The 13,303-nt window shown below is 33.5% G+C and overlaps 1 protein-coding gene across 1 annotated transcript in view; it reads right to left on the bottom strand.

Annotated features, from left to right (window-relative positions):
• Positions 1–13,288, bottom strand: part of LOC144969240 (conserved oligomeric Golgi complex subunit 2-like) — a 22,638-nt gene extending 9,350 nt beyond the window's left edge. The window contains exons 1-11 of the mRNA XM_078908354.1: positions 13,114–13,288; positions 12,049–12,210; positions 10,323–10,388; positions 8,335–8,415; positions 7,258–7,346; positions 6,308–6,413; positions 5,747–5,926; positions 5,266–5,384; positions 2,342–2,465; positions 1,438–1,577; positions 1–26 (exon numbers count right to left, since the gene is read on the bottom strand). The exon at positions 1–26 is cut by the window's left edge and continues 36 nt beyond it. Coding sequence (XP_078764480.1) covers positions 1–26; positions 1,438–1,577; positions 2,342–2,465; positions 5,266–5,384; positions 5,747–5,926; positions 6,308–6,413; positions 7,258–7,346; positions 8,335–8,415; positions 10,323–10,388; positions 12,049–12,210; positions 13,114–13,197 — 1,177 coding nt within the window. The 5' untranslated portion in view covers positions 13,198–13,288. The remainder of the gene's footprint in view (positions 27–1,437; positions 1,578–2,341; positions 2,466–5,265; positions 5,385–5,746; positions 5,927–6,307; positions 6,414–7,257; positions 7,347–8,334; positions 8,416–10,322; positions 10,389–12,048; positions 12,211–13,113) is intronic.
• Between the last annotated feature and the right edge of the window lie 15 nt (positions 13,289–13,303).

Below are 13,303 nucleotides of genomic sequence, written 5' to 3'. Positions count from 1 at the left end.
CAAATGATCCAGCGATCTCTTGAAATCTGGGGGAGGGGGGGGGGGGAATGGGGAAAGCAAACAAATGTTCAACATCAAGAAATTGAAGAACAAGTTGCAAGTTCTCTTTAATTGATCAAACTCATGCATTTGCATCAAATCTTTTTTTTTTTTTTTGATCATTGAATTAAATGGATATTGTACAAGCTGAAACCTAAGTTACAAACCTAAACATATTGAGCTAAACTTTTTTTTTAGAAAATGTTGAATTGTATTACCAATTATATTATTATCATTATTATTATTAATTATTATTATCATTATTATTATTATTATTATAATTGTGTGGCTGGCTGAGAAAACCCGGAAAGAAGAGAAAATTTTATAAATTGAGTTATGGATGCAGTGGTGTTGACCACATCTTTCTGATCATTTACCACTTTAAATTTTCTTTCTAAGTCTATTAGAACCCAAGTTATGAATTTCTTCCTGAATAAAATTTGTTGCTATGGGAAACACTTTATCTTCGATTTTGGCTCATGTCTTGAATCAAAGCTTGCCACATCTTCCTGGGTTTTCTCAGCCAGCCTCACAATTATAATTATTTTTATCATTATTATTATTATTATTATTATTATTATTATTATTATTATTATTATCTAATAGCTTAGTTGGTAGAACACTCACTTCACTATCAAAGAGACCAAGATCGATCCCGGGTGCAGTTGAGAATTTTTCTGACCCCCTGTCCACCCAGCAATGATTCGATAGCTGGGTCTGATAGGTCCGGTGGATAGCACTTTACGATAGACAGTGCACTATCTAAAGGGTAGCAAGCAATTTTTATTGTCCGTTTCATGCCATAGAAACCAGGATAAACTGTGGCTCCATGGGCCTAATGGTTCTGAAGGACTACTACTAGTATTAAAACTAAAACAACAAAATTCAAAAATTACAGACCTAATTTTTCATCACAACAGACCATGCAAGTGCAAACTGTCTCCATGGCAATGGTTTCATCATAACATTTCAAAAGTATATCAATTTTTATCAGAATTCTGATACACCTACAAATCAAAAACAAAATCTTGAAAAGTAGCAACCAATTTTGAAATAAAATTGGCACTGTTATTCTCATTTTTTTTCTGTTGCGATCTGTGCTCTTTTTGTTACATCCCTAACAATTATCTAATATATTTTATAGGATAAATGAACATCTTACGGTGAGAATAAACTAATTTATCTTAAACATTTTAATTTAGACTCCACAATCCCCGTTGCCATTATCTCCCCCCCTCCCCCCAACTCCCCACCCCCATTTACATTTACTGCGTAGTCGAGTCCAAGCTTGAGCTGATGAAGAATATTTAATTATCAAATAAAAATTATAGACAACATCATACTACAGCCAAAAATCTGATTACCTGGGTTTCATGACTTCATAGCCTACCTACTCACCTGATTTGAAAGTAGACAGGAAGACTCCATCTATTCATGAGTGCATTGTAGCTGGTGTGTTGTCTCAGACGCTTAACACTTAATAGAGATCCACAAAGAAATTCTAATTTCTCTAAGAATGCCATACAAGCTGTATATTTCTGTAGATGAAAACAACATTAGAGAGTGACAATAACATCAAAATTTCCATTTCAATGAGCTGTAACTAATCCGAATGCCATAATATTCCTATCTTTCTCCAGTTCAAATTTAGACATAAATTAATTGGCTACTTATTGCATTTAGAGCTCTAAGCATTTTCTAAATTGAACTGTGATTCAAACCCAGTCTATCAAGTGGCAATCAAAGAAAAATAATAATAATAATAATAATAATAATAATAATAATAATAATAATAATAATAATAATAATAATAATAATAATAATAATAATAATAATAATCATAATAATATAATCAATAATAATAATAATAATAATAACAATAATAATAATAATAATAATAGTAATAATAATAATAATAATAATAATAATAATAATAATAATAATAATAATAATAATAATAATTATTATATAATATAATAATAATAATAATATAATAGTAATAGTAATATAATAATAATAATAATAATAATAATAATAATAATAATAATAATTTAATAATAGTAATAAATTAATAATAATAATATAATATAATAATAATAATAATAATAATATATAATAATAATAATAATAATAATAATATAATAATAATAATAATAATAATAATATAATAATAATAATAATAATAATATATAATAATAATAATAATAATAATAATAAATAAAATAATTTTTTTACTGCATCCAAAAAAGGAAAACTTTTTTGTACGTATCTTGTCTTCATCAAAGACATCTGAAAAGCTTACCGTATGAAAAACGTCCGGATTTCCTGGAGCAAACATTTGATTTAATCTGGTCTCTAAACTGGTCACAACCTCTGGAAAAACAGCATTGACCACAAAGTCATAGCCGCGGACGACTTCACCTCCACTGTTGAGGAAAATGTTTTTGTGTGAAACATCATGGAAGGAAAACATAAGTAAACATTTGCTTTTTGCGCTGATGCTATGGCAAAAATAGTGGAAGGTCCTGTAGCTTTCATCAACTTTACTGATGAGTATCATTAAACGACTAATAAATGTAACTGATTCAGGGAAGTTATTAAAAGTCATGGATTTATATATCATATTCTTTGAATTACAATAAAGAAGGAAAAATGAAAATAAAGGATATTATTTGTAAATGACTGTATGCAGGCCTAGAAGTGATTCAGGAAAATATTTTTCCCTGCTTTTTCCCGGTTTTTTCCTGGTTTTTTCCAGGCTCTAGGGAAAATTTTAAGGTAGTAATTTTCAAGCATATTCATCAATTCTAGACCAGTTACCACTACCTATATATATATATATATATATATATATATATATATATATATATATATATATATAATATATAAAGATGAGTAGGAAGAGAGAGAGAGAGAGAGAGAGAGAGAGAGAGAGAAGAGAGAGAGAGAGAGAGAGAGAGAGAGAGAATCAGAAAAGAGGGGGAAATTATTGACTCGTAGACATATTACTATAACAAGCCATCCAGTATCTAAGCCTACACCATCCGTGGGGAAAAAAAAGGAAAAAAAAAAAAAAAAGAGAGAGAGAGAGAGAGAGGGAGAAGAGAGAGGAGAGAGGAGAAGAGAGAGAGAGAAGAGAGAGAGAGAGATGTGAGTGAAAAAGAGAGTGGCTGAGACTGAGAGAAAGAAATATATTGACTCTGGCTATTAATACTTGGACGTATTCCTGTAAAGTCTAGGCCTCCTACAACATGCAAAAAAAATATTTAAAAAAGAGAGAGAGAGAGAGAGAGAGAGAGAGAGAGAGAGAGAGAGAGAGAGAGAGAGAGAGAGAGAGAGAGAAAATGGGGAGAAAAGAGACAAAGAGAAGAGAAATCAATAGAGAGAAAAAGACATTTGAATATTACTATGAGAGAGAAAGTAGCGTCCAAAGACTTGTGGCCTACTTATTGAATTGCACATGAATGAAATAAAGCTAGTTAATCTAGAGACAGACAAAACAAACTTAGTACAAATTACAATGAGTAAACGACCTTAATCTGCCATCTCCAAATAATTGAATAAGAAGTCACGAAAATTAATTAAAATAGCCCAAGGACGGCGACCGTCTTTCTTAGCTTAGCTAACAATCGCATTCATGACCAAGTCAAAAACACAAAAAAAAAAAAAAACACACACTCACACACACACTACTAAGATGAGGGGAGGGATGTGTGTTTCTAGCACTCTTGTCTTGTCGACAATGATGAGTCGACTGAGTGAATCAAGCGTCTTTAAGTCTTCGACCAATCACAGGCTATCTAACCGAACCGGCTGGTCGAAACAAAGACGCTTCTCGCCGTCGATGTATTACGCTATTGTTGTGCTAGTGGCAAGGAATATAACACCTTTTTGAGTAGGCCTAAAAGCTAAAATCTAAAAGTAAAAAATATAATTCTGAGGAATTTGAAAGTCACATTGTTGAAATCGGCTTGAAAAAAGAAGAACATTGGTCCTTGTTTCAGAAAAATCGGTTGAAAACCAACTGTTTTACGAATAAATTCGATTTTAAAAATTGCTTTTGTTTATTTTCGATTTTTTTAGCAACTTTTTTATTTATCGGCCGATTTTCTTGATTTTTATATCATTCTTTATATCTCAATGAGACGAGATCAGTGATATACTTTGTTTGTTTCAAATGTAACTACAACATAATTTGTTTTTTTTACTTATCAACCGTGCCTAGATAATTTATTCAACAACTGACGCAACTATCCCATGGCCGTCTTCCAGTGTTTCAGCGATGACTCTAAACCACTATAATACGTCATGCACAGGAAACATGGTAATAGTCTGTGTACTCTACGAATGCGGACCGGACTTTGCTGATTGGGTCGATCGTCATAACATAGGGCCTAGTAGTGTGAGGAAACCATAAGAGGCTGCTGCCATGCTCTAAGCCGATCGTTCGCAGGTTGGGTAATGATTACGCGGAAGAATACATGTTGGGTTGTTGTTCACCTAAATTTTTCTCACGGCTTTTTCCCGGCCCCAGACAATTTTCACCGATTTTCCCGGTCGGGAAATTTCAAAATAAAGTTCCCGGGTTTTCCCGGCCCACTTCGAGGCCTGTAATGTTTCTTTTGCATATGAGACAGAAGAAGAAGAAAAAGAAAAAGAAAAAGAAAAAGAAGAAGAAGAAGAAGAAGAAGAAGAAAAAGAAGAAGAAGCACATAGTAAATAATAAAAATGATGGTATAGATTTATAGTGCGCCAAACATCCCTTCATCAGGAGGGCTCTGGGCGCATAACATAGATTAACTTAATCATGAAGCCCTAACACAGTACACGAACAACGCTAATTATACACATAATCAAAAGAAAGCCTGTCGGAATAAGAATGTCTTCAATCGACGCTTGAATTCCTCTAGTGAAGACGAAGAACGTATCTCTAGTGGTAGTAAATTCCACAACCTTGGACCAGAATGCTGAAAGGCGCGTTCACCAGCCTTCACTCGACAGCGGGGTGTTTTCAATTTGAGGTCGTTCGTTGATCGAAGCGATCGCTGTGGGTTATACCGTTCAACGAGGTTTGAGAGATATGCTGGTGACGTATAGCATTTTGCTTGATAATATTAGCTGACAATCATAATTTTTTTTTAAACAAACAAAACAATAATAAACTTGATATCAATAATCAAACGTTTAAGGAAAAGACAGCAATCTGTGTATATAATCGAAGTTTACCTTGTGCCTCTTGTGATGTCATTAAGAAGTGTGCACTTCTCAGGAATAAAAGCTAATACTTCGTCAAACATATGTGAGACATCGTTGCAATTACTACGCAGAAAATCATCACAGATTACCTAAAAGTAAAAAAAAAAAAAAAAGAAAAATTAGCACATGACTACTTTTATAGACTTGAGCATGCAACGTGTACAAATTTCATCTTCTGAAGAAACTAAAATTTCAATATTCAAAACTTGCAAGCAGCCTTTAAAAAGTAATGTTGAAGTTAAAAATTGCCACATCCATTTTCAAAATTCTTTTTTTTAATATACTTTTTACAAATTGGTATAAAATATGAATGTGGCCAAATTAAGTCTTCTATACATTCAAATGAGCATTTTTATTTCTTGAAAAATGAAAGACAAGAGTCATTCTTTACTTTCTTTAATTCAATTATTAAAGTTTACATCCTTCAGTTTCACTTAATGTTAAAAATCACCTCTTCCATATATGGCCGGACTACATGCTCTCTGAATAAATCCTCAGCATCCTTGGTTTTATCGATGAGAGCATAAGTTCGAAGACATTGCCTTAGCATTGCAGAGTTACCAGTGTCTAAGCCAGATAAGAAAGACCCCTCAAGGCTGTATTGCAAGGTAGTGGTGATGGCAGCTATACGCTGTAAGAAAAACAACAACAAAAAAACCCACATAAATTGAATTCAAATATTTGAGAGACCGAAAACAAATTCTAAATAAATATTATCACAAAAAAAGGAATGTTGCAAGAATTTCATCTTCATGAACCTTCTCCCAGAAAAAATTAACATGAAAACTATAACAATATATTTGCCAAATTATAATCTAAATTGAAAAGTCAAATTTGTAATTATTATCATGACACAACATTAAAACTGAGATAAGATATGTTTCTTCCTTTTATTTTTTTCATTCAATAGTAGTTAGAGTAAATTTGATGAAATAAAGGGTCATCAACTCTTAAACTCAACCAAAGCTGTCCATTTTTTAAAAAACTAACTGCTCAAGAAATGCTTGCTTACAGGTTTGACTTGCTCAACCATGGGATGACCTTTGCTACGAGTCACGTAAAACTGGAGCTTATTGAATTCTGTGGCCACACGTTCTATCAATGGACCGGTTAAATCGCTGTAAAAATAATCATTATGAAAAGGAGAAAAATGAGATGTTGGTTATTTGATGAAGAGTGAATCTGGCTCTCTTAAAGTTCAGTATGAAGTCAGAGCATTAAAGTTCCAGATCAGTTCAAAAGGGCATTTGCATCCAAAACTTTTGAAAATTGAAAGTCAAATTTGACAGAGTTGTCAAATCTGAAATTACATTATGAGCACTAATAATATTATTCTTATTTCTAGCACCTCTTAAATATAATTTTTAAAATATCGTTTTAAGGAAACAATACGAACTGCATTATTTTGTTAACTCACACAACCTTAAAAAAAACTTGAGCTTTTATATAGAACAATATCCACTAAACATGCTCTAACGGTTTACAAAAGGTCCCTGACCAACAGCAACATGTAACATGTAGAACGATACATGATGCCTGTTAGGCAATAATATGATTTTTCTTTTCAGACAGAGACAATGCTGTTGACGGCCATGTACTCATTTTACACCTGAGTACGGTGAGAGAATGTGAGTAAAGAGCCTTCTGATCCCAAAGTGAGTGTCATTCCACAAGACAACATATGTCTGCACTCCCTTGTGATTTTTGGTACTTTTTATTAATTGAAAAAAATATATATATATACTGATTTACTCAATATAAATTGGCATAAACAGTATTAACTACCATTAACATGTAAAGATTAAAATAGTATCTTTAATAATACGCTATAAATGGTCTCAGAAAAATGTACATAATGATGGGGTAATAGTTAAAAAAGTCAAATACTGTGATAGTCGATGTTAGGGTTGAACGAGTTTAAACTAATCACAATCAATAAAAAAAAATTGCTGCAAAATTGACCTTGAAAGACGACTGCCTTCCTTGATACCAAGAAGCTTCTCAATCTTCTCCACTGAGTGGGAAATGTTGATCAACCTTTGAAGAACAGCCTGGAAACCGAATGGCATAAAGCTTTTAATTTGATCGCGATAAATCACAAATACTCATATAAAATGTATGATGTAAACATTCTTTTAAAAATATGGGAAAATGCCTATTCATTTTGATTAACAATAAAAAATATGTAAGACCATGGGAATCACAAGACATAAGCAGTGGTTCAAGATGCTAAAAGAGCTAATAAATTTTTTTTATGAGTTCATTATGGTCATTAGTATAACAATAAATATTATTACTAACATTATCATTTTTGTTGTTGATGTTAATCTTTTCATCTTCATCATCATCGTCATTATCACCATTATTAATAATATTATTATGTTTATTCTGCTTCTTTGTTTAGACAGTTTCTTCGTTTTGTTATGCGGACAAAGGTTTTATATTTGAATTGATCATAGTTTGCATCGTTTCATCCCTAAGCATTTTGATTAGTCCCTGCCTTCAGACAACCATTTAGCCCTACCACCATGCTGATAAATTTACAAGACGGGAAGTTGTTGAGGGTAGCTAATACTCAACATGCGCATGGCGTAAATCAGATGTCGAATAATCTGGTGACAAGATACACTCAAGTTTCGGATGTCGAATGTATTATTATTATCATCATCACTTTATCATTATTATCATTATCATCATCACTATCATTTTTGTTATCGTTGGTAAACCTGAACGTTGAAACATTTCGTTTTGCTTTTTTAAAAATCAAAGTTGTTTCTTTTAAATATTGCTATAATAAATTTTGTGATAATGTGAAAGAATAGCTATTACAGGCAAATATAGAGAGGACAGCAATTTTAAGTGACAATGTTGATAGACTATTAAAATGAACCAGGTTACTCTAGTATTAATCAATTACAATTTTTTTTAAACAAATGCAATGAAAAAAATAATTATAATAAAAGAAAGTGGGTGTTTTGTTTTTTTACATAACACAAAACTCATAACTAGGAAAAGCTAATATCTTTTTATATTATTTACCTTTTTTCGTTGAATTTCCAATTGTTGCTGAACCTTTTCTTGCACTGCTTGGATAGCTTGATCCATAGCCACTTGTACACTCTAAATTGGTCGATAAAAATCAATTATGAATGCACTATTTGCCAGGTTGTTTAAATTAATCAAGATTTCATTCAAATATAAATAATTAAGTTTCATTCATATATTTCAACAATAAAATTTATATCAAGGCGAAGGCTACTGAGTCCACCGTTGAAAGAGCAATTGAAGGCAATTTTTGCACTGCAATTGTTCAGTACGTTGTGGCCACTTAAAGTTGCTCTGCTCTTCTTGTCGGAATGCTGAATAGCCAAAACATGCAAACCTTATAAGAGACTATTGTAAAGATCATTAATGTTCAAAACACTACAAGCAAAAGAATAACCTGATCTTATGCTGAAAGTCATTAATGAGATAATGATTTAGATTATATCCATCCTAGCTTGACATCATTCAGTATATTGAAAAATTCCATGAGGCCATCATTCAAATTTATATATATTTAGATTAAAGGAGACTGAGATAAACATTGGACGTTGCAACACATCCATGAGGAGGAAGAATGCTCAGCATATGCTTGTTGTCATTAAATCTAATATAGCAAAAGAATTTTAAAAAGAAAGAAAAAGTGAGATACATTTCTTGTAAGAGGTCTCTCTCTCTCTCTCTCACACATGCTGAACGCATAGTTGAGTCCTTGGAAAAGGCTCTTCACTCAAGTTCTCTCACCAGATTCAGGTTAAAATGAGTACCAGGCTGTTAACAGCGTTGCTCTGTCCGGAGAAATGTAATATCGCCTAACAGGCAACATGTCTCATCCTACACATTAAGTGTTGCTGTTGGCCTGGGACCTGTTGTAAACCGCATTGAGACTTCGAGTGGATATTGCACTATACAAAAACTCTCATAGATAAAAACAAAATTTAATCCGTTGATGGTTCTAACAATGAAACATTGTCTTGAATGTTTTCCATTTCTTTCCTTTTTTAGTTTTTGTGTCAGAGATTTGAAATATCACCACTGACCACTAAAATAAAAGTAATGATACAGTCCACTCCGGATAACCGCAACACCTTGGGATCAGCGAAAATGTTGCGATTAACCGAAGTTACGATTAACTGAAGTCGAGTTTCCTGGCCACAATTGCAACATTTTCCCTTTGAGTTTACACAGGCTTGAGACCGACATTACTTACTTACTATCCAGCATCGTCCTCATTGACATTGGTTGCCTGCACACTGCAATGACAAAAGTCTGCCCAACACAGACTAATTGACAATGTGTTGTTTTGTTTGTTTGTTTGTTTTGTCTTTTTGTCATTTGTTTGTTTTTTTAATCTTTTTTTTTTTTTTGTTTGTGTGAGTTTTCTTTTTTTTTTTCTTTTTATGGTTGTAAATTACATCGTTTTCCCTTGTATTTGACATCACTCATTTACCTAAGAAGGCTTCAAAGGTAGTCTGTTTTCTTGCTGAGGCCTGCTGATGTTTGTTTCCAAAAATTGAAGCAAATCAGTTAAAGAATCTTCTTGAACGAGGTCACATATGACCGCAGAAACCCATACTGCAATGCCTGCATTATTTTGTCTCTAATAGAGTGGTGACACACTACTGTAGCATTAAACCTTGCCCACTCTCGATTCTTCAACATGTCATGATTTCAAACCTGATGAAATTTTGTTTGATTGATTTCTTTAATTTACCATATTTCGAAGTCGAAATTTTTTTGCGATTAACCAAAGTTTGTTGCAATTAACCAGTCACTTTTATAAAGAATTAATTCCGTTTATTGAGAAATATTGCAATTAACCGAAAGTTGTGATTAACCGAGTTGCGATTATCTGGAGTGGACTGCAATACAAACAAGACGAAGAAGAAAAAGAAGAAGAAGAAGAACAATAATAATAATAATAATAATAATAATAATAATAATAATAATAACAACAACAACAACAACGACAACGACAAAAGTACCAAAACTTCCTCTTTAAGCTGACCCAATGGCGTTGTAAGGTTATTGATCGCCTTGTCCATACCAACCTGTGATGTAAAGGAAAAATGATAAACAATTGTGAAAGGTGAGGATAAAAATAATAATCATCCTATACAACGATAAGTAATTGGTTCAATCTTCAATGGCTTGTATTTGCAAAAGGCCCCACAGGCCCATCATTGCAAATGTTCAGTTACAGTCCAATCAAAACGGGGAACAATCACAGATTACTTTGACGAGCTAATGCATTCAAAACTGTTTTGAAAATTTCCAAGCATTCAATGTCCATTATGTCCAGTGGCAGGACATTCCAGTCATTAACTGTTCATGGGAAAAGGTTACAACAAGATATGAAGTGAGTAGAAAAGTGCCAGAAGACAATAGAGAATAAAAAAATTTTTCGCGGCGGTGGTGGGGTTTGAACCTGCGACCTTATTGGTACGACAACTCCGCCTGGCAGGTGAGAGCGTGGCTCTACCGTGTGAGCTATCCACGAACACAAAAATATTCGTTTCAAACCCAAAGTCATTTCTAGATCCCTCTCTCACCCACTTCTTGAGATCGCCGATTCGTTCGCCACCATCGCGAAGTAATTTTGACCAGCAGTTAAGCTTAATAGCCAATATTCTCATCACAAACATATAACATAGAAACGATTGAGACATTGAGTATGCTCCGGTGTATATTCTCTATTGTCTTCTGGCACTTTTCTACTCACTTCATATCTTGTTGTTACCAACATAAGTGCCTGCTCCACTCACTTTTCTGAATTAAAAATTCACCCCATACACCGGAGCATACTCAATGTCTCAATCGTTTCTATGTTATATGTTTGTGATGAGAATATTGGCTATTAAGCTTAACTGCTGGTCAAAATTACTTCGCGATGGTGGCGAACGAATCGGCGATCTCAAGAAGTGGGTGAGAGAGGGATCTAGAAATGACTTTGGGTTTGAAACGAATATTTTTGTGTTCGTGGATAGCTCACACGGTAGAGCCACGCTCTCACCTGCCAGGCGGAGTTGTCGTACCAATAAGGTCGCAGGTTCAAACCCCACCACCGCCGCGAAAAAATTTTTTATTCTCTATTGTCTTCTGGCACTTTTCTACTCACTTCATATCTTGTTGTTACCAACATAAGTGCCTGCTCCACTCACTTTTCTGAATGGGAAAAGGTTGTGTTTGTATGTGCCTGTTCTTTTAAATGGCTGTATGTATTGTGATGTATTGTATCTACGTGTAGTGTATCTATCTGATTTGCTTTTTATGTAGTTTGAGGTAGTGAGCCAGTTTTACTGAGACCAAAAGTGTATATGGGCTTTAGATGATATGAAATAATCCTATCAATAGCTTTTTTTTTTAAAAAGGGATGTGCAACGACTCACTTTAAATGCCCACGACCTGCTAGCATGTCAGCATAGCAAATAAATTCCTAATTTTAGCCATGAAAATTTTTATTTAATTTTAATTTGATTTGCCACCAGTCACGCCAACGGATCTGAACACTGAAAAATAAAATGTGAGGCACATTAAACATCATATAATCGAAGTATTAAATTTTAGCAAATGCAAACACAATAAAATAATATTTATATATAAATGGAGAATATAAAATATGTAAGTTTTTCATCATAATCAAGCGTCAATTTGTACGGTTTGATACTAGCGAAAAAAAAATAAAAAAATAAATAAATACAAGCCACCCACCAAGTTTGTTGAAAGGTTGACAAAATCTGCATAATCTTTGTTGATCAATTCAATCATTGCACTTCTCAGAACCTTCAAATACAAGTCCAGATCCTCACGTAACACTTCCAATGGCACTCGCTTTCGACATTCAATAATAAATCGGTCAATTTCAAAATCCTTCTGCAGAGAGAAATAAATATATATAAACCTTTACATTTTTTAATCTGTAGTGACAGCATACATACATACATGCTTACACGCACATATGAAATAGTACTAACAACAAGAGTGGTATGACCGATGAAGCATCACTTACATTTGTCCCGCAATGTAGACAGTTGTGTAGGTGTAATTTAATTTCTTTTGCTCTAGAATATCCACAAACATAGATACTAAATAAAGATGGCAGTTAGGAATTATCAAGATGGTATTATTTGTGATTTATTTAGAAATTTATCTTCATTAATTATTTATAATTTAGTCACTGTACTGCAGTAATTATTTTTTTAAATTTAAATATTCAAAACTGGGACAGTAAAATAGTCTGTCTACTAATGTGAAGCTACCTCAAGGAACATCTCCCGAATTTCTCCTGCTTTTTTTTGTTTTTGTTTTTTTGGCAACTGAACTGAATGACTGGGCCCCTTTAATTCTGATTCAGTTTGATATTAGTTTAAGTTGAGTTAGCTTGTGGTTTCAGTTTCAGTGCAGCAGACAGTGTGTGAGCGTGGCCTTCGTAAAGTTATGGCCTGATACTGACCAAAAAATGACGTCAAAATGCCAGTCTTTTGCCACAAAAGAAAACAAATCGTGAGTTGTATTCAACAGTTCAACCAATGAAATAGCTTGTTTCCTTGAACACTACTAACAACAACTCACTAGGCTGTGCAAAAACCAAATAATGACGTCAAACTGCCAGTCTTTTAGGGTTTCAGTGTCAGGCTATAACATAACGATGGCTACGGTGTGAGACTGTAGTGAGTCGTGAGTGAGAGTGTGGCTGTGGCTGTGTCAGTCAGCAGTGTGAGGTGAGTCAGACGGACTCAGACTCAGACCAGAATCCTAGTTCCAAAGAAAAGTTACCTTCATGAAGTCTTCTTTGTCAAAACAAATAGAGGATGGTCCTGAAGGCAGGATAAATCCTTTGCCAGCTGCATCCACCGTCATTTTGAAATGAAATCCAAGTTGAAATTCTAAGAGTAAGAAAAGGAGAGCAGCTCTCCGTTTTGTTTACACGTAGAGTAGAAGGCAAGAAGTAATTTCCCTTGTTGGT

Source organism: Berghia stephanieae, chromosome 1 (genome assembly GCF_034508935.2).
Source record: "Berghia stephanieae isolate SIO BIC M18660-M18661 chromosome 1, UCSD_Bste_1.3, whole genome shotgun sequence".
In the NCBI taxonomy this organism is placed as follows: Eukaryota; Metazoa; Mollusca; class Gastropoda; order Nudibranchia; family Aeolidiidae; genus Berghia; species Berghia stephanieae.
The sequence above is the reverse complement of the archived record's forward strand: the minus strand, read 5'-3'. Positions and strand labels throughout refer to the sequence as shown.